Here is a 26,343-nt window from a genome sequence, read left to right as displayed (position 1 = left end):
TTAGGAAGCAAAGAAGGGGCAGAGAAGGAGGCAGCATGAAGAAGTGTTTTAAAAAAATCTATTTTGTCCCCACCTCCGTCACCCCCGTTCCCTTCCAACCGCCACCGGTAACATTAACTCCAGAGAGCGACCTTTCCGGATGCTGTTTGGGTCACTCATAACGAGGCCCTTTATGATGTGTTTGTGTTGACATGCATGCATTGATGAGCTTGCAATAAAGTGCCTCCCAAACACACACTTTACATTGACCACAAGCTACAAAACCATCATCCAGTAAGCAAAAGTGTCTTGAACCCCCCCAAAAAACCCTCTCGGTTCACATGTCTGATTCACACCATTACCTCTCCCAACAGTGCAGTGGCCGTGAGTTTAGCAGAAGGTATACTGAATCAGGGCTGTCAGCCAGTGGCTTCATCGATGAGTGAGAAGGCAGTAAAATGCTGAACGAAAACCATCAAGAAATGTTGCCTGCAAAGGCACTGAAATCCTTCACAGCTCGTGTGACATATATCTGTGATTGTCACCAGCAATGAGTGACAGTTGACAGGTGTGCTGAGCAGTATATCCACTTTTGATTTTAGTAGCGCAGAGGGCATGCCCCCTATTTGCCAGTAGCCAGATGATGTTGCATTAGGCAGTATATATACTGGTATTAATAAGGCAGCAATACTAGCTCTATGATTAAAATGGCTGCTGGAACAATGGGCCAACTAATAGCAACAGAAAATTACACATCAAAACAGCCAGCCTATTCATCGTATGATATATGGTACATTATAGATCAAGGTCGTCGAACGTCGTCATGGTAGGGCGTTCCATTCCAGATTTTCAGGCTATCTACGTTTTATACATTTTCATACAATTAATCTCAACAGAAACAATTTGCATGGTCAGAGGTGATAATGAAGTTTGTCCTCAATCAGCCAAGCACAAGCCCTTGCTGGACAATCCTTTCTTAGCTAATTGGGTAAAGTAAAAGTAAATTGTATATGGAGGTTTTGAGCAATTGGAGGTGAGAGAAGCCAAGAATTTTCTTGAGTACACAGCACAAAAATGCAGGCACATATTACAATTGCAAAAGCTGCAGATATCTAATGCATTCTCAACAGCAAGCAATGCTGTAAAGATAGTTTGCACCGCATCCTTAACCCTCTTTAAGTTTGAGGCTATTCATCTGTGTAAGGTCATGTTGTTTACATCTTTCTGCTACAAACATGCGCGGTCTAACAATTATGTCGAAATCACATTCGTCTGTCACTGTCTTTCTTATGATTTTTGTGTTTAATAAACATTTTATTACTACCACTGAACTTTTCATTTTACCCACGTTTCGCATATGGTATTTTTGTCTGTCTTCAATTCAAGGTTTCTTTTCGGTTTGGGTGTGATGCTAAACAAAGTAGAAAAGTCCTGGGGCTTCACTCGATTTCCCTGAGCCATTGGGTGAGGTAACACGGTGCAGCAGAATGACATAATTTATAATGCACTAAACACAGAAAGTTGGAGACTTTTTCAAAGTGCAGTCCCTAGCCGGATGCTAAAGCGATGGAAAAAAACATGCATGCGTCTTTCTCTTGGAAATCCGAAGCATGAGTTCAGATTTTTTTTTTTATAAATTGTTTTTATGGATAAAGTGCATGACAGACAGATAGACAGCAATTACATACAGTATTCACAAGTTACATATAACACCGCATCTGGTACAAAGGCCGGGAAAGCATATACATTAAGCAGTTACTTCTCTGTCTCTATTTCTATGCAATTCCAATTCCACCACAGGTGATACACATATCTCCCCCTATAGGAATTCCACTTCAACCATTTCCTGTCCCACTTCTTCGGGCACCCCCTAGTTATAAAATACTTTTTTCTCTGCTCCCATACACCTATCGAATTCTTTCAGCCATACTGTCAGTGCAGGTGATACCACTCCGCCCTACCCCCTCTCTATCTCCCTCTTGACTAGTGTGTAACCCAGCGTCGCCAATTGTTGTTCCGTTTCAGTCAGGTCTGTATCTTCCCATACATTAAGCAAACCCAGGTGTGGCGTCAGGCTTAGAGTCTTCCCCAATGCAGACTGCATATGAGTTGTGGCCCTGTCCCATAGATCCCGCACGAGTGGGCATTCCCACACCATATGATAAAAGGTAGCTGGCTGCCAGAGCCCTTCAAACATAGGTCATCCTGCCTAGAACCGATTTTTGCTAGTGTTATTCCCGTCAAATAGGAGCGGTGTAGGATACGAAGCTGTATTAGTCTGAATCTGAGCATAATAGCCGCCTCTCTGGGCGACATAAGCACCTGTCGCCAATCCTCCTCGTCAATCAGCCCGAAGTCTCCCTCCCAGTGTTCCTTAATCTTTCCAAAGGTATCAGACAAATTATTACTAAGTTTTTTATAGGTCAAGGAGATCGCCTTGGACTGCAGCAGCCCATCCAACCAGCGATCCTCGAGGGGTGACGATTCTGGTATGTCCTCGCAGCTAGGGAAAGCCGCCCGCAAGGCATGTCTAATTTGCAGATACCTAAAAATCTCTCCTGGGGCCAAGTGGTAGGTCTTTTGCAGATCCTCAAATTTGAGAATAGCTCCTTTTTTAACCAGGTCATTGACTGTCGAGATACCGATGACATCCCACCTATCGAACCCCTGGTAATAGCAAAGCATGCCGAGTTTCTGTGAATACCACAGTGGCATTGCCTTGGTGAGCACTCCCGCCCATCCCAGACGTGAGTTAGCTAGCCGTCAGATCTGCACCGTATGTAAAGTGGGGCGAATATACCGTTGCTTCTTGGTGTGGGAATACTGGGCCCCCAGATAGCCCGAACAATCCATCTGATACCTATCTAGGGCGCATGAGTTCAGAGTGTGTGAGAGTCTCGTACTGCGCACTGTGGGCGGCATGTAGAGCAGAGCTCTTCAAACTTTTTGATGCCCAGACCCCCCTGTCAAATTATTTTAGGCGTTAGGGCCCCCTCCTGATAAAACTTTCAAGAACCCGGTACTCCTTATCATCGACAACTATCAACAATAATAAACGCCCTAAACTCCCACAGCAAATATTTTTTACGGTGGAGGAATAATATTAAACAGTGATTAGCAAACCAAAGGTCAGTAAGCGTGGGGGCGTGGTCAAAGGTGTAGCTTAATACAAAGGGCCTCATTTATGAGGAATTGGCATAGGGCAGCGCTGTAAGTCTTCTTGCTGTGCCTCCCTATGTCAATGTGAAAGGGCTGGAATGCACTGTATTTATGAAATAAGGTGCATTCCTGTTATTTTCCCTTGTGTTGCCGCACAAATTGCTGCATAGCACCAACATAGGCAGGATTGTTTTTGTACAGCAATGGTCAGAATCCTTCAAAAAACCAATCCCAAGAGGTGCTTTCCTCTTTCTATTTGAGCTGCAGAATGCAGTACACAGGAAAAGAGGAAAGAATGAGGAGAAATTAAAGAATTTCTCCCCAATATGCCTTCCTTGGGGAGGCGTCTGTTTTTGGAGCTACCACAGGTTTACTTGATTTTGTAAATATGGGGCAGCATCAAAAACCATAGGTGTTGCGTGGGAACCCCATGCAAAGCCTATGGAACACCTCCTTGGCGCAGAGTAAGGCAATGCAAAGACTTGTGCTGCTATGTCTTACTCCATATCTATGAGGCCATGCAAAGCTATACAGGGTGACTTTGCACCGTCTCATAGGTATGGCAGAGATACTTCCTCTGGCAATGCAAGCCTCTCATAAATACGCCCCAAAATAATCTGTATGTGTTTTAGGTCTTTCAACGTTAATAATGGGCAGCGTAATAAAAAATACATTTTAAAAGTTGTTACTTAGTGTGAAATGTACTGTAGGACATTCTGAAACCTCTATTAGTTAATGCGCTGCAGAGGTCTATATGTAGCCAGAGAGCCACAGAATTAAATCTTGATTGGCGCATTGGAGAATAGAAACTTGTATATTTACTGCTACAAGGTCACAGCCTATGACAGAAAGCACTGTGAATATGTAAGTCATTATTTTATACTTGCATTACACACAGTGTAAGAGTGCTGCAAAACGTGCAAATAGTTTTACAATAAAATAGTGCTTCCAAAATGTAGATTTTAGTAATACCAGAGCATAAGTAATACAATTTATTTTACATAACTGTCCCTTCAACACCTCCCTAGGGGCACTAAGGGCTGTGTAAATACAATTAAAATTAAAAGCATGCACTTCACAGCCCAGTTGTTAACTCTTTGCACTACCACTCAAAAAAACAAATCTTTATCATCACAAAGCTTGGAGGGATTTGAACAATTAAAGCCAGAACAGGCTCCCAAGCACTATTTACAATTGCAGATTAACTGATAGGCACATTTGCATTTCATTCAGGCAAGCAAGTACTCTGGCATGCAGGATTTTCCAGGACCAGAGGTTCAGTTCACAAAACTTCAGCTGATAACCATCTAAATTAGCTGTCCCAGGACAGCTGTCTTTTCCCAAAACGAAAGCAAATGTTTTTGATTGCAGTCACAAGTGAAATTAGAGAATGTGCAACCTCCTTCTCAGGACTCGAGGACCCCTGGGGGGGGGGGTGGGGGGCGCGCCCCACAGATTGAAGACCTCTGAAGGGAGGCTGGGCATGTGTGCAGGCTCATCTTAGGGGGAACCCTACTGGGGATGGAGATACACTACAAAGTCTGTTTTTTTGTACTGTGACGCGTGGTAACGGCTGCGTTAAAATGGCTGTGTACCGGTTGGCACTATAAACCTACCGGACTGTGATGTAGGTAGCCTACTGAGAGCTCCCAGTGGTCTAGAGGATATGGGGAAATTGGTGATGCTCTCCACATGTCTTCTGACAGAGCGTGGCCGACACGCTAAAGTTGGTTCTGGGTAAGCCTTACTCAATCACTTCTACCTCAGAAACGGTGCACCCATGACTAAATTGCGGGCTGTGCAGCAATGTTAAAAGCTGATTGGTTTATGGTGCTGCAATGTCTGGGAGCTGCATACGTAACAATTGGATACAGCTGGAAATAAGCAGAAGTTCCAAAGAGGTTGGTCCCTACTGGCCATGGAACAGTTGATTTGTAATGTAAATGGGGCTTCTTTCAAGTCTCAATGGAGGGAGCCCCCCATATAAAATAATGTGGGGAGGTCTTTCAGGCATGGTGATTCCTCCCCGCTGGAGGTCTTTGGCCTTGTTTGACTAGAAGTGAAGGAGAACAGTGTCTCGCTGGGCGATGGAATGGGCCTGTTGATTGAGTGGCCTCCTGTAGCAGATGGGGCCATACTTACCGTACTTACTCTCTGGCATTCTATGGGTGTGGTGGCTGCGATTCTCCTCTACTGAGTAAAGGGGTGGGGGCGGGGAGCAGAGGTTGGGATAATTAGGAAGAAAGAAGGGGTTCAAGTTGGAGTCTAGTTTACAGGTCTCATAAGTTTTTTTAATTGCTAAATCTTCCCGCTGCCTCCCATGTTTTAACAATGCCATAGTAATCAATCTCGACTCCTCCGGCTGTAGGGTGCAATAGAGATACTTGTACTGTTTTTTGATCATTGCAGCTCCAATAAAAAGGTTTACATAAAAACAGGACTAAGATATTAGAATTACCAGACATCACTGACCTGACCGAGTGGCACATAATTCTTCCTATACATTTTAACTTGCAACCACCAAAACGAAATCCCATTCCACCATCCTGAAATAATTTTCATATCTTAAAGATAACAATAATAACTGGAGGCTCTGAAGGAATCCCTGCTTTTGATCTGCCACCTCTTTCTGACAATAGGCAGATTTGCAGATTGTATGGGTGTCTAAAAAACTACTCCTGCAAAAGAAAACAGTCCCAGATTTGTTTTTTTTGTGTTTTCTTCTCACTAAAGTAATGAGGGATCAGACAACAGCAGAACAGATTTAACAGACCATTGAGCAAAGTATCATAAATAATTCACTACAAAACTAGACTCTAAAGATGACTGCAACAAACACTGGAAATGTCAAATGCAGCTTAGAACAAAGCAGCTTAGGGGAAATTTCTTCCATACTATACGGTCCATAGTTTTTACAAACCAAAGCAAATGGATCAATTCGGCCACAAATTAGCACCACACCAATTACACTGATAGGAGGGAATTCAAGAATAACATGTTTAAGCACAGATATTACATTAGTATAATATTTCAAATGAAATAAGCCTTTTCACTTGTCAGCAGTCCAAACCATAAAAAAAGACAATGAACAACGGTTGGATAATTTTTCTAGTTCCTTTTATTAGGGCACTTTAACGATCTAAGGTGTGCGGCGCTTACATCATTCATGGCAACACACATTGTTTTCTAAGTTTACTAAGTCAGCCCCCTTCATCCACTGGCTTCCTTTGCTCCAGAAATCTCATCCTTAGGCTGAATCCGCCTCCAAGACAACTTTCGTCTCCCCATATCCCTACTACCTGTTTTAGTGTGTTAGAATGCATGAAGGGCTATTTTACACATGAAATCAGATGGCGGGCAGAAGGCCTGGACTGCCCGTTTTTCCCTCTGGATATTTCTCTGGGTGGCTGGGGCCTTTGGAGGCTGCTTTTTTTTTTTTTTTTTTAGAGTTTTATATAGCGCTAACTAGACCCGAATCGAATCAGGTATCAGAGCGCTTTACATATTTTCCAGTTACATTATTACATGAGGACACACTTTCATTTTAGGCACGGGGAGATTAAGTGATTTTCCCAGAATCACAGGAGGTTTTGGCGTCGTTACCGAGACTCGAACCCAGATCCCCAGGTCCGAGGTCGAGCGCCCTAGCCGTTAGGCCAACCCCTCTCAGGTGGTCGCTGATGGATTCCTCTGCCATTTTCTTCAGCTTCTCCAGGTGATTACATCAAGCACATGGGGAAAGGTGGGCTTCATGAGAGAGATAAAGAGAGAGGAAGGCATGTGAGGGGGGAAGGAGAGAGAGAAAGAGAGAGATGAGAGAGGAGGGGAGCAGGGCTTGTTTGAACATGTTTGCCAGGGCTGATTTTGGTTCCTAGTCCGCCCCTGGTAGGCAACCAAATAAAGGAATCTTTTTTTTCTGTAGCATCCATTTTTCAGACACTTTTTGCTGTACATTAATACAACAAGTTTAATTTCAGAGCAGAACGTACACACCTGAACAGCGAGCCATACAAACGTCATACATATTATTGCCTTTGCCCTTGTTGAATGAGTGACTTCTATGTGCATGTAAAAACCGGCTAAACTAGCAATAAACAACATGCTTCGTAGACATTTTAAAATCCACTCTTACCTTGCAGCTGGCAGAAGGTCGTGATGAACTTGCTGGTCAGAGACTTCATGTCGTTATTAGCCAGAGAGATGATGTGAATTTTCTCTGTGACATTTGTCATCACTCTGTAAATACCAACAGGGAATGCCTTCAGCTGGCAATTTGCTAAATCTGCAATGGCACAGGAGAAAGGGGAAAATAATGAGAAGCGAAACACGAGAAATGTGATATTAAAAATTAATACATAAAATGTAGTAGAAAGAATGCAAAAGAAAACATTTTTGTTTGGTGGTAGAAATAAGCAGGTTTCCACAGTTGACTGCCTATACTGCAGCGACTGCTTATTATTTCAAGAACAATCACAATTGAAAGGACTTGTTTCTACTTTGAATTTGCACATGGTATTTTCTTGGATGAAGTCGCTCCTGTGAAACATGGTTTTTATAAGTCAAGAAAAATAAATGCCTTTATTGGGTCGTTTTCAAATTCATAGCAATTATTTAAATTGCAAGCTGTCAGCACTGCTCCAAAGTAGCAAAATTATATACAATGAAGGGATGTAATCCATAGTGGGCGATTTTAAGCCATCCGTCAAGGTGCAAGAACAAAAAACACTTGAGAGTTCAGCCGGTCAATGATATTTTCGCACATGAAGTAACCGAAGCATTAACGCAAGCTTCTGTTATATAAGGAGTTAGCACCACCTTCTTTACAGTTGCTGTTAGTTGTCAGCTTGTTTAAAAATTGGTGCTTGCACTGCACAAATCAGTTGAATTATTGGGATTGTAACTGCATATTTGGCCCCCACCAGGGGCCAGGGTTCCTTGTTTTGGAGGGGCCACTTCAGCACTTAAGCCATAAGTGGCGGCTGCTATCGTTGCTTAGTGATGAGGCGTGGGGGGAAACATTAAATCCAAACGCATAATTAAAATAATTAAAATTACACTTACCTGCTGCTCCGTTGGCCGTCGCCTTGCTCCTCTCTCTCCATCCTTGACTCCGGCTGTACATTGCGCAGGCTCCCAAATGCCAATGCCATTGCTTCTCTCATGCTGGGAAAACTATTCCCAGCATGAGAGAAGCGCTGGGATTGGTCTGAGCGGCTATGTTTGCTGCTCAGAAAGTGCCTGGGAGCCTGCGGTGTTTCTCCAACCTGGCTGTGCACCACAGCTGGGTTGGAGAAACCTAAGTGTGCATGTCTGTTTGGCCGGTCGCGCACTTAAAAGTGCCCACCACTCAGCAGTCAGACAGGCAAAAATAAAATGATAATAAAATGCTTTTATTATAATTTTATTTTTCCTCTTTTAGCAGGGGGACTGCACTCCTCTGCTATAACGGAGGAGCCACCCATGTAGGCCATGTCACTGCCTGCTGGCAGAATGCGTACAATGGCATGGCATATGAAACAGTTAAACACTCGTCAAAGCCTTTCCGGAGCAGAAAAACAGAATTACAAATCTGTTATGTAATATTACTGGCAGACAGATGACCAGCAAAAGGGTATGGCAGGTCACATGGGGGCAATCCACCCTTTAGAGCGTCCCTCAACCCTTCTGGGGGCTCCCATTGAACCCCTGACAAATGAATATTTGTCCGGTCTGGGTGACTCGGGCCCCATATCACTATCTGCAGGACGGGCCCCATCATTTTCTGTTATGCCACTGCCCAACACATTCTCTGCTTGGGTGCATTAAATACATTTTAATGGTGCATTACTACTTAAAAACCCACTTACCCTGTAATGTATAATGTTCTGCATTTGTATGGTGTGGCTGCATTGTTGAAATACATGACTTCTGTATTTCAGGTTCAATCAAACTCAATTTTTAAATGTTGCTGTTTAACTGCAAGAAGACATATTGCAAACAAATCTGACTATGAGGTGATGAAAGCAATGTAGAAACTGGTTTTGAACAAAAAACTCAAAAACCTCCATACTATAAACAAATACATGAATTATGAATGTTGGACTTGACCCTCTCTGCAGAGTCACTTCCAAATGTTTTGTCTTCATCCTCATGTTTTGAATCCCTTTTTGTTGGGCTTAGGACTGTGTGCACTATACGACTACTAACCAATGCTAAAATGCGTGTGCTCTCTCCCTAAAATATGATATAATTGGCTTATACCCACTTGGCACACTTAATTTACCTGTATTTCCCTGGTAAAGTGGTACCACATGTACCGAGGGCCTGAAAACCGAATGCTACTAATGGGCCTGCAGCACTTAAGTAGCCTTTTTAATTATATTTCAGGCCTGCCATTGAAACCTGCGTGCAATTTGAAACTGCCACTTCAAACTGGCAAAATAATCCTTTTGCCAGGTGTAAACCTTTCATTTTAATATTATAAAACACGCCTACGGTAGGCCATAAACAGCCCACAGGGCAGAGTGCAGTGTATTTAAAACATTGTACAGGTACTTCAGGGTTTATATGTCCTGGTAGTGAAAAACTCTAAAATTCTTTTTTCACTTATGCAAGTCCTACCTCTCCCATAGGTTAAAACTGGGTTACCTTATTACATGTAGTAAGTGGTAACTTTTGTTTGGGAACAGGTAGAAATGTCATGTTTTTGGGCTCTAAAGAATTGTAATTTAAAATCATGTTTAATAGTACAGTCGGATTTGGAGTCACAATTCCGAAAAGGACACTTTTAGAAAGTTGCCATTTTCTTGTCCTAATCATTTGGTGCCTCCAGCCTGTATTCTGGGTCACACGGCTATCTGTACTTGGCAACTGACCTTTGTGTATTCCTCCCAGACAGTAACACAAGGGGGGAATGAGTGTTGGCAGGATGGGCCTTCCTGACTAGATGGGAGGGGCGGAGCTGTGCACAGCCTCACTTGCATTTCAAAGGAACTGTTTCAGCACTCACACACACAGAATTTCGCACTAGCCTTTTGTTTCAAATTCTGTTTATTAAAGTTTTTGATATTTATATAAGAATGCAGTACACATGCAACAAATTATCAAAGTAAGCCAAGAGTTACAGAGATCACATGTAGGTTACAGCATGGTCACGAGTTCTGTGGCATAAGAAAGACATGTTGATAGTTACACTTGCATCTTGTTGCAGGTAGTATTCTCCATACCTTTGTCCATCCACCCTCTAGAGAGGAGAACATAGAAAGGACACTTAATATACCTAAAAACTAACCAAAACCTTGATGTAATGGTGCAATTGAATCATCCCAACTGCAGACCACCAGCTGTACTGCTAGAACATTAGATATGGAATAGGTTGAGGGCCCTTAGTCGTCAACGGGAGGCCTTTCGATAAGTAACTCACCAGCGGGGACCATATGTATGCAAACCCTTTTCTATTGTCATCCACTATGTCTGCCATACGCTCCATAGCCAGCGCCCTCCACAGCCGAGCATGCCATTGGGTTAATGATGGTGCCTCTTGCTTTTTCCATGCAGCTGCTACTGCCATTTTAGCTGCCCCTAGGCAAAACCACATGACAGACTTATCACTCTGCATTTGGCATTTCAGGGTTGGGTCTCTTACTCCCAACAAGGTGTGTTCCATGGTGTGGGGAAGTGGGTAGCCTAACATGAGTTTGAGTTGGGATAGGATCTCTTTCCAAAAAGACTGGATGGAGGGGCAGTCCCACCAGATATGATAGAAGTCGCCCAGTAGCCCACAACCACGCCAGCACCTATTTGAAGTGTTGGGAAAGATCTTGTGTAGTTTCTGGGGATATAAGTACCAGTCGTACATAATTTTGTAGTGCGCCTCCCTTAGATATATAGAGCGATTGATTTTTGCTATGTCAGCCTCTAAACGCTCCCACTGCTTATCGGCTAAAGGGGTGTCCAAAACTATGTCCCAAAACCGTTTATTTCGTGGGGTCGACCTGGGGCTTAGAGCTTGTATGAGAGTGTACAGTAAGGAGATACATCCCTTGGAGGTGGATCTCGATTGAGCAAACTTCCCTATGGGCAGAAGGTACCTGGTGGCGGACAGCCACAACACGGGTTGCTGCACCTAATGTTTAAGTTGCAGATAGTGGAACTCCTCTTTGGAGGTTAGTGCAAATTGTTTCATGCATTCTTGAAAGGTGAGAAACTCACCTTGGTGAAACAGGTGGGAAATCGTGAGACAGCCTCCCTCCCACCATGCCTCAAAGGGTCCCAAGTGGAGCGCAGGGGTAAAAGCAGCATTAAGATCTATGGGTGTATAGGGAGATGGAAATGTGATCAACTGTAACCTCCCAGTGAGAGTATCCCAAACCTGCAGCATGGTGGATGTGGGTGTACTGATGTAGGCATTGGGCGGTCTGTCATGCTTGGGTTTCCACAATAGATCCCATATGGTTTGGCCAGTGATCTATCTTTGGGAAGCTAATATTTCTCCGAGGCACGCAGTGACCATTCTGTGATTACTCCAAGCTGTGCTGCCCTGCAATATCCCTGAAAATCCGGTAGTGCCAAACCCCCCTCCTTTCGTAGCCTTGTGAGCAGGCGATAGGGCAACTGAGCCCTCCCTCCCAGCCAGATGAATTTAGTGATCATTTGTTGCAGCTCCCTGAAGAGACCTTTTTCCACTGGAAGGGGTAGCCCCTGAAAGAGGTAAAACAAGCGGGGGAGCACGTGCATCTTGATAGCATTAATCCGGCTCAGCCAGGAAATTTATGCAGCACTCCGCTTGCCTAAGTCACTTTTCAGTTGGCAAAGAAGGAGAGGGAAGTTGGATTTGTGGAGATCTGAGATACGGGGTGAGCTTAACACCCAGATAGGTAATCTCTTTAGTTGTGCATCTGAATGGTGACACTCTCTCCACTTGTCGCCAGGCTTCTTTAGATAGGGTCAGATTAAGTAAGAAGGATTGGTTAAATTAATCTTAAATCCTGCCGCCTTCTCAAACAGGGCAAGGTCCCCCTGAATAGCCGGAAGAGAAGTCAATGGCTCCGTGACTGGCAGAAGCACATCATAGGCAAAGAGCGATATCTTATGATCGTCTGAGCCAAACCGCACCCCCGGTATATCCGGGTTAGCTCTAATTTTATGCGCTAGGGGTTCAATGCTTAAGGTGAAAAGGAGGGGGACAATGGGCACCCCTGCCTCGTCCCACGCGCTAAACCAAAGGAGGGGGAAGCAACACTATTGACCAGGACCCGAGATCTAGGAGAGTGATAATTGGTGCTAATCATCCCAATAAAAGTCTCATTGAATTCAAAGCATCGAAGCACTCAAAACAAAAAGGTCCACTCCATGCTGTCAAATGTTACGTTATGGTATAGTGGATTTATATCGCGCACAAATACTCACAAGTGTCCTTGCGCGCAAAATAACAGTGACCAGATGGAATGAAAACTTTTGCATGCCTAAAAAAAAGGTTTTTAGTTGTTTTTTAAAAAGTCTGAAGTCCTGAATGTGCCGTAGTTCCAGGGGCAGGGAATTCCATGTGATGCCTGCTTTGACAGATAGAGATTGCCCACCCCCCCCCAGCCGTATTCTGCGGAAGAGAGGGACCGCCATCCGTCGAAGGGTGGCTGAGCGCAGTGGTCTGTTGGGAACATAGAAAGCAAAGCGCTTCCTAATGTACAGTGGTCCAAGATCGTGCAGAGCTCTGTGTGCCAGAGTAAGAACCTTAAATTGCACTCTCTGAGCCACGGGCAGCCAATGTAGCTTGCGTAAATGTTGTTTTATGCTAGATCTTCCTGAGATGTTAAACAGAAGTCTAGCCACAGCATTCTGTATGATCTGAAGTTTATTTTGTAAGTATCCAGGAATACCCACATACAAAGCATTGGCATAATCAATGCGGGAGAGAATAAGAGCCGGCACAACCATTTCCTTGGCTGACCTTGCAAGCAGAGGGAAGAACCTTTCAAGTGACTCAAGGGTGCTAAAACAGACTCCAGTGAGTTTCTTAATTTGCACCGCAAACTGCAGGTCCTCTTCGAACCAGACCCCCAAGTTTTTTTTTTTTGCTGGAGCTCCCTCAGAGTTAGGACGCAGAGAGTCTGAAGGCCATAGAGACTCTCGAAAGGCAGGCGGGAACTACCCTATAAAAGAACCTCAGACTTGTCCCCGTTGCATTTCAGTTGGGCGTGAGCCAACCACCTAAACACAACTGAGAGACAATTCTGGGCAATTTCTATTGACAGGTCGGAGTCCTTCCAAGTAAATAGGAGCTGGGTGTCATCGGCATTTGCAATTATTTCTGCACCCATTTCCTCAGCCAGAAAAATCAGAGGAGTCAAGTAGATATTTAAAAGCAGAGGGCTCAAAGTAGAGCCCTGAGGGACTTCAGTGAGCATTTTCTTGGCAGTCGATGAAAAAGGAGGCATTCAAACCTGCTGGGAACGATCTTCTAAAAACGATTTGATCAAGTCCCAGGCAGAGCCAGCATTGCCTATATTAGACAGGCGCACAACGAATAGTTGGTGGGGCACCGTATTGAAGGCGGCAGAGAGTTCAAGTAAAATCAAGGCCGCTCTGCCGCCCACGTCCAGGCACTCCCTGATGGCCTTAGCCATCTCCACTAGCGCTGCCTTGGTACTATAAATAGCCCTAAAACCGGACTGCGCCGGATGGAGAAGGCCTGAAGTTTCCACATAGGCTTCCAGTTGTCGAAAAACTACCTTCTCGCAGACCTTAGTCAGTGCAGGTAGAAGAGATATAGGGCGATAGCTGATAAGTTTAGACGGGTCTAGAGAGGGCTTTTTCAGAAGAGGCAGAAGCTTAGCCTGTTTCCAGCTCAGAGGTACAACAGCGGTCAGTAAGGATAAATTGATAATCCTACTGACCTCTGGATATACCACCTCCGCAACTCCAGCCAGCACTCTAGCAGGACATGGGTCAGTCGGAGACCCTGATTTGAGGGATTTGAGAATGGCCAGGACATCTGGTCCGGCGATGGGCACAAAGTTCATAAAAGGTTGGACTAATGGAGTAGACACTGAAAGGGGTAGAAGTAGAGGAACCCTCGGTGGCAGAACGCCCGGCCCAAGACTGTCTTGGATGCTCTGTACTTTCTCAACAAAAAAGAAGATAGCTCCTCACACCATTGAGATGATACAGGAAGGACCGATTGTTCAGCAACAGGTGCCAAAAAACTTCTCACAATGGAGAAAATCTCCTTGCTAATGTTGTTAGCTTTTGCTATCCGTTCTGGAAAGAAACCACTTTTTGCCTCCCTAATAGCTGCATAGTAGTCTCTCTGAGCTTTGCGGGGAGCATTTTTGGCCAATGGACAATAATCCTGCCACCAGCACCGTTCCAATGTTTTGCAGCCCAATTTAAGGTCTCTGAGAGTGCCTGAATACCAAGGTTTAGATGGAGTTGCTCCCTCGAGGTCAACAGTGGGCGCCGGGCAAGTCATCGAGAGAACCCTAGAGAGAGCCGGAATGTCAATGTTCCACGCCGGATTATTATGAGCCGGAACTGAAGAAGAAGGATGTTTCCCTATAGACCAAGAAAAATTTACCAAATAATGATCTGACCAGGTGATCTGAAGGGGGTCAGACGCAGACAGGTCAAAATTGGAACATACCAGGTCTACTATATGTCCCCCTTGATGTGAGGGCGTTTTTATCCACTGGGTTAGGTGTGCCAGATCAAACATATCCTTTAGCTCCCTAGAACCCACGGACTCATGGCAATCTAAATGAATGTTAAAGTTGCCCAAAGGGAGGAAATTTGAAAAACGAAGGGCTTGAGGAATGATAACATCATCCAGGGCACTCAGGAAAGCTCCCGGAGGGCCAGGGGGGCCGGTAGATCAGTGTACTGCCCAGTGTGTAATGGGGCGATATGACGATGGAGAAGTCAAGCGCCTCCCATTCAATAACCCCCCTGTTGCCTCGCAGGATATGACCCACGTCTCCCTGAGCATCACTGTAATCCCGCCCCCTTTTCCTGCCTTGCGATACAGTCTTACAATTTTAAATCCCACAGGGATAGCAAGCTCGACCACCGGGGCGCAGGATTCATGGAGCCAAGTTTCAGTTATAAAAAGCACGTCTAAGTGATCGTCTGAAAGAAGCTTGCGTATATCAGGGGCGTGTTTGACCATGGAGCAAGAATTAATAAGTGCCGCTCAAATTCTACTCTCTTTCTCATTATATAGGGCGGGGGCAGGCTCCTTGGTGTGAAGGCAGAACTGACATGTGGGACAAGTCCAATAGGAACTCTGAAGGACTGCCCACTTCTCCCCACCAGTACACTTAGCATTATCCAGCGCCATCAGTTCCTCTCTACTGAAGGACCTCAGACCCCCTTGCTCCTCTAATGTGCGACGAGCAGCGTGGCTGGCACTGGATGCTCCTGGGTTGCGGACGGGCACAGACGGGCTTGACTTTGGCACGCCCACTGCACGGACACAGCATCCGGTTTAAGTCTGGACTGGGGGAGGACAAACAGCTAGACCGCTAACCTTGCCGCGGGCCTGTTCTAACAGATGGACAAAGCGTTAGTGTGTAAAAAGCAAAGCAGGTAGCATGTGCTAGCAAACATTGTTTAAAAGAACAGCAGTGCAATCAGGCAATACAATCAATTTTAAAAAGTGTGGAACATGAGCCCCCAAACAGCAAACTAGAAGTCACAATTACCGGTGCTCGAATGCAGCATCCAGTTAAAAAGGAAGTCTGGGCTGGGGAGGAGCAACAGCTAGACCGCTAATCTTGCCGCGGGCCAGCTCTAACAGACGGACACCGTGTTAGCATGTGAAAAGCAAAGTAGGTAGCGTGTGCTAGCAAAAATTGTTTAAAAGAACAGCAGTGCAATCAGGCAATACAATACATTTTAAAAAGTGCGGAACATGAGCCCCCCAAACAGCAAACTAGCAGTCACAATTACCACAATTACCGCTTTCTTCGCATCTAGCGAGAGAAGAGCCGCTGGTCTGTCGCCCTTTAATAAAGCCTGATTGGTCTGGGTCAATAAGGCCGAGAGCACAGATTCGAGGCGAGTACTCAAGATTTTGGAGTAAATCTTGGCATCTAGATTCAGAAGGGCAATCGGGCGGTAAGAGGAACAGGCTGTAGGATCCTTAACCGACTTAGGAATTACTGCCACAATCGCCTCTCCCATAGATGGGGTGTCCTATTGTGTAGAAGCAATGACACTGAATAAAGTAGTTAAAAAAGGGGCAAGTTCTGGTACAAAGGTGCGGTAAAAATGTGCCGTAAACCCATCCGGCCCGGCGCTTATTGTAATTTAAGTGCGTCAATCACCTGCTGCACTTCCTCAGGGGAAATGGGTTGAGCTGAGTCCTTATTAACGGTAGCGGGGCCTGTGGGAGGTCCAAAGATTCCAGGTATCCCTCTTAGTCTTGCACCCGTGGGAGTTCTGAGTTGTAGAGAGTACGGTAGAATTCTTCAAAGGCTTGCACTTTCCCGTCCTCTGTTTTTTGTGAAACGCCCACGTCATCTATAATAAGTTTTATGTATTCCCTTTCCTGTTTGGCCCATAACTGACGTGCGAGAAGGGACCACACTTTGTTGCCTCCCTCATATCCCTTGGCCTGTAAGCGTAAGATGTTTTTTCCCACCCTGTTAGTGTAGATGGCCTGCAGCTTCCCTTTAAGGGCAGTAACTTTCCTTAGCGCCTGAGCCGAGGGGCTAGTCTTATTCACCAGTTCTGCAGATTGCAGTTTCTGTTCCAACATGAGATGCTCCTCTAGCTGTTGTGTTTTCAGGGTAGTGGCCAATTCGATGCATTTTCCCCGAACTACCGCTTTGCAAGTGTCCCAGGTGGTGGCATGAGAGGTAAGCTCGGGGTCATTTTGCTCAAAGAAATCTTTAATGGTTTGCATAATTTCATTGTGCAGCAGTCTGTCCCTACATAGGAAGTGGGGCAAGTACCAACGCACATGTTTTGGACTTGGGTTCGGCCAGGTGATGGTCATTTTGAGAGGGGCATGGTCAGAAAACCAAATTGGGCGGAAGTGTATCTGTAGTATCAAGGGGAGCAGAGATTGGCTCACAAATAACTGATCGATGCAGGAGTATGTTCTGTAGGAGTGGGAGAAGAAGGAATAGTCGTGCATGGTGGGGTTACCCTTCCTGAGAAACATTGCACCAGATTCCAGGATAGACAGAAACTACCAAACCAATCTTGGGTGGATTTCTTGGACTACTCTAGCAAGGTATTGAGTGGTTAGGTGAAGGCTGCAGCAAAGTGAATCATTTTGCTGGGCTGTACAACATGATTTCGAGAGAGCACATGCTCAGTACAAGCACCATTACCTGATCAACAGCAAGCTAACTGACCCCAGGGAGCTTCCAAAAAGGGTGGACCTCTGTGCAAATGCCAGAGTGTCCAAGAAGGTACCTATGAGTTACCCTAAAAAGGGTGGTTCTGGTTCCCCCAGCAGAGTGAAGAGGAGGTCTAGGGAGACACAGAATGTTCTCACATTAAGGTGGGTGGAAAGGGTTCTCCTGATCCTTATGAAAAACAGGGAGGAGGTTCTGGTGGGTGGTGGCCCGGAGTGCCAGATTTCCAACCCTGCTGGTTTGAGTGTTCTCAGTAAGGACAAAAACAGGATATTTTGTCTGTCTCAAGAAACCACCCACTGGTAGAAAGACTAAGAGGTGGCAAATATAGCCTCATGGGGTACGTAGTTTTCAGGGCAGGTGGTAAAACATGCTGTAGTCTCCCTTAGTTGGGAAATAGACTCAGATCAATGTGATCCCTGAGGGATTCAAATGACAGTGAATGTTGCCCCTCTCACTGCTCTGAGGGATACCAGTGTCAGTTTGACCATGGTGGTGGAACGGTTGACTTACCCAGATTACTACACTGGATAAGTGAGTAGGATGAGTCATGCCCTTGGGTAACCTACGGCTCTGGTATCCCCATAATGGTGTGGGGAAATGGCCCTGACGAAGGTCATAGTTAGTCCCCATTTGCCCATCAACTGCATTCTGTGTAATGAATTACCATTAGTGCTTAGTGAGCTGGGAGATGCGGCCACCCATGGTGCTCTGAAAGCTCAGGGTTTCGGGAGGTACATCCCCCACAGGGACAGTAAAGATCCAGATGGAGAGGCAGGAGGTGGAAGGAGTCGACAGCGGTAGGACCAGTGGATCAGGGGTTGCCAACTATGAGAACAGAGCACCCCAAGACTGACCCTGTTGATGCCACTTGTGACCTGAAGGTGCTCACTTCACTATCACAGAGACAGAGGGCTAGAGACCTGCACCAGGCAGACCACTGCATGACACAGAAAGAGTGTGTTACCCTTGGGGGGTGGTGGTCTCCTCTGGAAGTCCTGGCGCACTAGGGACCTGTCTATCCTCAGGGTACACATGCTGGGCTAAGTGGCAATTCTCCGGCTACCATTCCTGGAGCGGTGGGAAGGAGGTGAAGTAGGGTACATAACACACTGGGCTGTGGCCCCTCACTCTCAGGAATGTCATTGATCAGAGAACCCTGGACGGCCCAGGCCTGGCTCTTGATACTAACCGATTGCAGTGGCTTCTGTTAATTACTGTCCTGATGGGCAGAGTTTTCCATGGATTGGGGCCAGAAATCTGATCCAAACGGGTGGAGGGGGTCATAACACTTTGTTGGCCAGGGATGTACTGCCTGCCTTTTGGATGCATCTGTGAGCAAGTTTTAGAACAGATGCTTTAAAGATGGGGTCCACAAGTGAGGAGAATGTTTCCCCATGGGTCAGCTCAGCAACTCACTAACAGAGGGATTGAGGTTCCGTGAAAATCGGTACGACGTTCTGGACATTGCCGAATATGGACAAGCTTTATGTCCCTGAACCATAAAGGGCGAGCTCGGTATGTGTACGCGTTTTCACTACACTACCTGGAAGGGTTCGCCTAATTTACCTAGTTCTTCATCTGAACCTTCGGGTTCCATTTTAGATACGGCATCCATTTTGTTTCTTGCCCTCACGTAGTCAGCGAGCAGGCCACTGTTCGCCTCCTGACCTTCTAGTTCCCAAGCCTTGCGGAAGACGCATATTCCTTTCATGCGTCTTTATGGCTGAAGGAATGACATAGCGAAGGCAGATGGCTCAGCTTGAGGGTAATCGGGCCATGCCGGTCTATTGTGACAGCCTTGCAGGCGATAGGATTCAGCTCTTTGATCCTACGATCACGTTCCCAATACTGCCACCACACTCTTTCTCTTCACGTGTCTGACTTCCTTGCAGCTGCTCTTGCCTCTTCTTCTTGATCATTTACAACTCTAATGGGTGTGCCTAATGGTGGGAAGATGTGCTTTTACAGTTGGGAACCGGCACTGCTACTGTAATTATGTTCCGGGATTCTGAAAACATGAAAGCGACCCTTTGAAGTTTACTGTGGGAACTGGATTGTAACCTTTTGTTCACATGTTATGCAATGGCAACATTTTGTATAAAAGAGAGCGACCCACATATGCAATTTGAAGCAGACTCGCAGAACTTACATGCCGATGTACTTCTAATGACTCTTGTTTCCCTGCAGTAAATAAACGCTGATCTTTGACGCCGAAGGAAGTGTCCCATGTCTCTGTCATTGTGCGGCGAAACAGGTATCCCATGAAGGTTATAGGTGTTGTTCCCTGGCACCGCTGGTTCTGTTAAAAGTCCAGTCCTTCAGTTGGCGCCCAACGTGGGGCGACATCAGTGGTACCGGTCCAAAAGCCTGACGATCGTGAGGAACTTCGTGTGAAATCTCCGAGGGAAAGGTGCACCCCGCTTCATCGATCCTGTTGTCGAAATAAGTGGCCCGAAGATTTTCCCTGCGAAGATTCCCGCCTCCTGACGGCTGCGACGGACCGATGCCCTGACTGTCGACCTGTCTTCGACGCCCGGCGCAGACCTTACGTACAAGCGAGACGATAGACGTGCCTTCCTGGTGACGCCATCGAAGTTCTGAGTTAAGTATTTGTGGGTCGCTCCCAGTCCTTAGTGGTTGTTCTAGCTTCTCGAAGCTTTGTTGTAGCTTTTAAAAGCTTTGTGGTATTAGCTCATCGAGCTTTGTTGTAGCCTTAAGGCTTTGTGGTATGGCATGGTTCCATTGCATTTGCGGTCCTTAGTTGTTGGTCCTTAGTTGATATTTGACAGTTGCAATTGCCAAAGACCGAGGGTTTTGTCTTCCACGAAGGTTTAGTACTTCGGTAACCCTTGAAGTTTGATACTAGGTTAGTGTGCACGATGCCTAGCCATAGTGGTTTGTTTGGTATCTTCAAATGTTGCGCAATGGATTCCCGGTTGGAGGACTCGTGTCCGATACCTCCAGTTGGAACTCCGATATACGAGCTCTATAGTCGACACGGTGTGGGCCCTATTATTTATAATAAATATTGGGTCCATTACACGAAAAAGGATGGTGTCCTTAGTTGGCCACCGCATGGAAGTTTTGACTCTACAATCTTGGATAATCTCGAGGCTAAATTATTTAAAAGGAAAGTTAGACCCGCTATGTTTGATTCTTTTCGGATGTGGCGTAAAGAGGCCAAACAAAAAGAAATCAAACAGCTTAAGAGAAATCGAAGAGAAGGTATTGACCCGATAGAGCAAGTTGTACAACAATATGAGCAAGATAAAGGTGAAAAAGAAATAGAGGTTTCAACTAGACTAAGGCACATGCGGATAGACAAATGTTATCCGGTTTTACCAACTAGTCTAGATAAGGGAGAAGAGGATCCAAAGGAGGATCCTCTGTTAGCTTATTTAATGAAATCGCCACCTCCTTATGCGCAGGGTGCTACGGCTCCAGTAGTTCCACCTGCAGTTCCTCCAGTAGTCCCTCCTGTTGTTCCAGTGGCCGCTGGTCAGCCAATTGTTGGTCCTACGTTTGTCCCTACACCTGTTCCTGTTCCTACTATTCCTTTGTTTGTACCTCCTCAAACTCCTGTTTCTGCCACTTCGACTGCCTTGTCTGTTTCTACTATTCCTACGTTCACTTCTAATATCATTGCTCCTGTTCTTTTTCCTTCTTCTCCTTCTGCTCGTACCCGTATTCCTAATACCGTTGCTACGCTCTATTCACCACTGTCCGGATCGATACTACCGTCCAACGTTTCTGACACTCCTCAGAGACGAAGTCAAATACCTGGTGGTAGAGAGAGTGCTACACTAGCAAAAATGGCCCGTAGATGGATAAGACATCCTGTTAATTATCCTACACGTATGGTTTTCGAGACGTTCTCTCAGTTCAATGAGCCTACGCAGCGGTTTGTGTTCGAAGAAATGTGTAGCTCTCTGAGAGAACAATGGTATAATGATGACATATATAATGTACCACCTGATATGATTGAACTTCAAAGTCAATTTTCGAATGGTATGATCGTGGGTGAAGACGTGCGGCGTGCCTTAGAGCGTTTGCTAGCATTTAGATCGACAGTGTCTTCTCGAGTGTCGTCTGATGACGATGTTGAAACCTGGAAAGCGACTCCTGGTCAGTATCCTATGAGAGAGGTTCCGCCGGTATACATGCCAGGCGCTCCTGCTGCCAATCCCCCAGTTTTGCCCCACTTCCAACGAGTTTGGATACACCTTCCATGGAAGCGATCAGAAGTTTTACAAGTTAAACAATCTTTGCCAGATCCACGTAAAAATCCGGCAGGTTATTATAAGGAGTTATCGCAATTAGTGGATGCTACTATTATGAACCTTGCCGACATCGATATGCTGTTCGGAAATGTTGTGCCACAACCAGTTTGGGCGAAAATTCGTCAGGAAAATCATGCGAATGAGTTAGGTGGTGATTGGGCTGCACTTATAGCGGCTGACGGTTTACAAGTTGGAGGGGCTAAGCCTGAGCAGTTGATCTTAGATTTACCTCAGAAAATAATTACGCTCATGAAAACTCTCATGCCAGCGATGAAGGTGAACTGGGATAAGTTATCAGCTTGTAAGCAAAATAAAGACGAGAGTGTCTCGGATTTCTTTACAAGGTTTGAGGAAGCATTTGTCAACCACAGCGGTCAGGACATGAGTACTGAGGGAGGCCAACGGTTATTTGTTGACAAATTTGTAGCGAACTTAGTGCCTGAGCTATGCAACAAATTGAAGAATTCAGAGAGCGCGTGGGCTGTCTCGACCACTGCACAGCTATTAGCAACGGCTCAGTACTATGAGAATAGGGAAAAGGAAGAAAGTGATCGTGTAGACAAGAAAACGAAGGAGCTCAAAACGAAGGTTTTGTTGCAGCAAGCATATCCTCCACGTTCGAATCAAAATGATTCGCAACAGCAGCGTCGACCACGAGGACAGCTTGATAGGATACAGCCGCGCTCTGACAACTTTGACTATAGATCTTCACTTGGGTATAATCAGTGCGCATATTGTAGAAAAGAGGGACACATAAAATATGATTGCCCGGCTCTACGTGACCGGCTCAATGGAGGATTGGCACGAGGGGGTCGTGGTGGTCCTCAACAGGTATCACGAGGTAGAGGTCGTGGTACTTACCAGAATCAAACTGAGCGCTCTAATACGTCAGCAGATGTAAATAATTGTTTTGACCAGCGTAATGCGGGGTCATATAGATCTGCACAATATAATGTGGACGATTGTTACGTAGAACATGAGACAGTTGCAAACGATCAGTACTAGGACAGCCACCGACAAAGAGAGGGAGTGATATCAGTTCCAGTTGATCAGAGTGGGCCTTACATCGCAGTTGCTACATCTGGCGTAGTTGAGCCTTTTCTGTTAGACACTGGTGCGACGAAAAGTTCCATCATGCATTCAAAACTCCCTGGCGCACCTTTGTCTGGCTTAACAAATGTTTCCGTTGGATTCTCTGGCGCCCCGGTTAGTAACCCTATCTCTAGTCCTTTACACCTTATGATTGGTCCGCGTGAGCTAGAGGCTCCTTTGATTCTGTCTACTGGTTGTGGCGAGAATCTCTTGGGCTTGGATTTGCTAAAACGGTTATATGCGACTTTGTATTGCTCTCCTGAAGGAGTGGAGCTTACATTAGGTCGGAGAGTGATCTCTCCCATGTACTTGACGATCGATAAATTCCCACCGGAATTGAGTTCCCTTCCTGCGTCTCTATGGGCCACAGGTCCCAACGATGTGGGTCTGTTAGACATTCCACCTTATGTGATTCAATTGAAACCAAATGTACGATTACCACGTTTACCTCAATATCGTATCTCTCTTGAAGGTGAGCGAGCGCTGGTGGCAATCGTTCATGATCTAATCAAGAAAGGTGTTGTTGAAGAAACACGTGGAAACGTGTGTAATAGCCCTGTATTGCCTATTTTGAAACGAACTGATCCCTCCAAACCTCCTGTGTATCGTTTCGTAATAGATTTGAGAGAAATAAATAAAATAGTAATTCCACAATTTCCCGTGGTCCCTGATATCACGGCCTTGTTGACTATGATTCCGGCTTCTGCCTCCTGGTTCACGGTGATCGATCTAAAGAATGCTTTCTTTAGTATCCCGATTGCTGAGGAAAGCAGAGACCTATTTGGATTTTCATTAGGTGGTCGCAGTTTTAGGCTAAAACGCGCACCACAAGGCTATTGTGAAAGTCCGTCGATTTATAGCCAAGCACTTAAGAGCCAACTCGATGCATTTGTTTTACCGACGGGTGCGGCTTTGATTCAATACGTTGACGACCTGCTAGTAGCAGCTGATACAGAGGCCATTTGCAAAACAGCTACAATATCATTATTGCACTATCTCCATGACTTACATCACAAGGTGTCACCTTCTAAGCTACAATATTGTTGTCAAGAAGTTACCTATTTAGGTCACTTATTGTCAAAAGAGGGGAGACGGTTAACCCCAGAGAGAATCGCAGCGACTTCCAGAATGACTGTGCCAAAAACTCAGAGAGATGTACGTGCCTTTTTAGGTATTACGTCATACTGCAGACAATGGATTCCAAATTTTTCATTATTGGCGAAACCATTGATAGCCCTTACGTGCAAGGATGTTTCATCTCCTTTGCCTTGGACTGAAGAGTGTCAGAAAGGATTTTCTGCATTGCGTGATGCGTTGCGTTCGGCCCCTGTGTTGGGTACCCCTGATTACAGTAAGCCGTTTTTACTATACGTTCACGAGAGGGATGGCTGTGCGTTGAGTGTTCTGACACAACCTTTTGGCGGCAAACAACGTCCATGCGCCTATTTTTCTTCGACTTTAGACCCAGTAGCTAGAGCCTTGCCGAGTTGTTTAAGAGCAACAGCGGCAGCTGCGGCGTCCATTCGACAGTCCGCCGGTCTAGTCATGAATAATATGCTTACGGTGATGGTCCCGCATGCAGTTGACACTCTTTTGAACCGAACAAAGATTCAACATTTGACGAGTGCAAGATTGTCTGGATATGAGTTGGCGTTACTGGCCAGTCATATACAGATAAAACGATGTAATGTGTTGAATCCAGCAACATTGTTGCCGATCGACACAGAGTCAAGTGGTGAAGCACTACATGACTGTTATCTGAGGACTGAGGAGGAAACGAAGGGTCGTATTGACCTAAAAGATACTCCATTGGTAGATCCTGATGGTACTTTGTACGTGGATGGTTCCTGTTTTAAGTTGCCGAATGGTGATGTGACGACCGCGTATGCTGTAGTAACATTGAGTACGGTTGTAGAAAGCGCAAGATTGAGTCAGAATTTGTGATCACCTCCATACCTTTTTGGACATATCTTTTTGACCTTGAAGTTATGGAACGGTTTGAGAGTGACCATTTCCCTCTAATATTGACTTTAGATGCTCTATTGTTTAGCGATACAGCTCAGCAATTTCCAATTGAGGGTAATAGTGCTGATAATTCCGAGATCCACATTAGCAATAATAGAAGATCTCTGAAATGGCCGCTCATACTGGGCAATAGTAACATCCTCAGCGAAATATATTTTCTTCTTGCTGAGATATTTGGACCCCATTTAGCTGCAAAGCCTGAGGAGGAACTTAGAATGTCTTTTATGTTGTTACATCAGAAATTCTTTGCTGACCTAAGATTATTAGTAACAAAAATGCCCAAAAAACCCCAGCAAAAAACCCAGAAACTGTCCCATGGTAAACCATGGTATGACAGATCATGCAGGGAATCAAAGAGGGAATTGCTAATGGCAATACAAACTAAGTCACCAAGAGTTGTCAAAAGAGCTAGGAATAACTACAAGGCAATCCAAAGGGCCTCAAAGTCAAGATGGGATGAAGATAAATGGGCCGAGTTGTTGCAAGCCGCCAGATCACGTGATAACGTGGCGTTCTGGAGGCTGGTCGCAAATGGCAATCATGTAGGTAGGGTGGTAAAGGATGTTTTTTTGGACGAGAAAACATGGGTTACTCACTTTACAAATCTATACAAAAAATATGATGATTCACATACGGATACGACTGTGGAGAACCACGATTACCAAACAGACCCTTTGGTTTTTACTTTAGGGGAAACAGAGCTGGCAATAACCCAAATTAAATCAGGGAAAGCCCCTGGTCTGGATAAGATCCCGGGGGACTTATACAAGCACGACCTAGAAATATGGGCACCTTATATTAACTATTTGTGCAATACATTATCTTGCTCTTTAGAATTTCCAGAAAGTTGGAAGGGAGCGGAAATTGTTTTAATTTTTAAAAAAGGTGATAGGATGGACCCTTGTAACTATCGGCCAATAAGTTTAATGGACATCCTACAGAAAATGTATTCACGACACTTTTTATTACGTGTGAGTGATTGGTTGGATGGAAATAAAATTTTAACCAAATTTCAAGCTGGATTCAGATCAAAAGTCAGCACAATGGACCAGATCTTTAGATTTTGCTGCCTCTATTGGAAGTACGTAGAGATCAAAAGGTGCCACTTATATGTTGCCTTTGTTGATTTAAGGGCAGCATTTGATCTGGTGCCCCGAAATCTTTTATGGAAAACCTTGAGTGCAGCGGGCATGCCAAACAACCTCGTCATTCAGATTAAAGAGTTGCACGAAGGGAATTTTGCGAGAATTAGGTGGGGCCCAAATGGTGAGTTAACTCAAAAAATACCCATTGAACGTGGAGTCCGTCAGGGCTGCGTTCTGGCTCCCACGCTTTTTTCCCTGTTCGTAAATGATATCCCCTCTTTTTTAGAAGGTTGTAAAAACGACTCACCAAAGCTTAATGGCGAAAAGGTAACTTCCTTACTATTTGCTGACGACACAATTTTGATATCCCAAACGAAAAAT

At 45.2% G+C, this 26,343-nt stretch overlaps 1 protein-coding gene across 1 annotated transcript in view; it reads right to left on the bottom strand.

The window, feature by feature from the left end:
* The window catches only part of LRRC20 (leucine rich repeat containing 20), a 1,483,106-nt gene that overhangs the window by 841,297 nt on the left and 615,466 nt on the right, over positions 1–26,343 (bottom strand). Inside the window, exon 3 of the mRNA XM_078640435.1 lies at positions 7,271–7,420. Within this exon, the coding sequence (XP_078496561.1) occupies positions 7,271–7,420 (150 nt within the window). The remainder of the gene's footprint in view (positions 1–7,270; positions 7,421–26,343) is intronic.

This window comes from Lissotriton helveticus, chromosome 5_1 (assembly GCF_964261635.1).
Source record: "Lissotriton helveticus chromosome 5_1, aLisHel1.1, whole genome shotgun sequence".
Lineage (NCBI taxonomy): Eukaryota > Metazoa > Chordata > Amphibia > Caudata > Salamandridae > Lissotriton > Lissotriton helveticus.
This window is presented reverse-complemented; position numbering and strand designations above follow the sequence as displayed.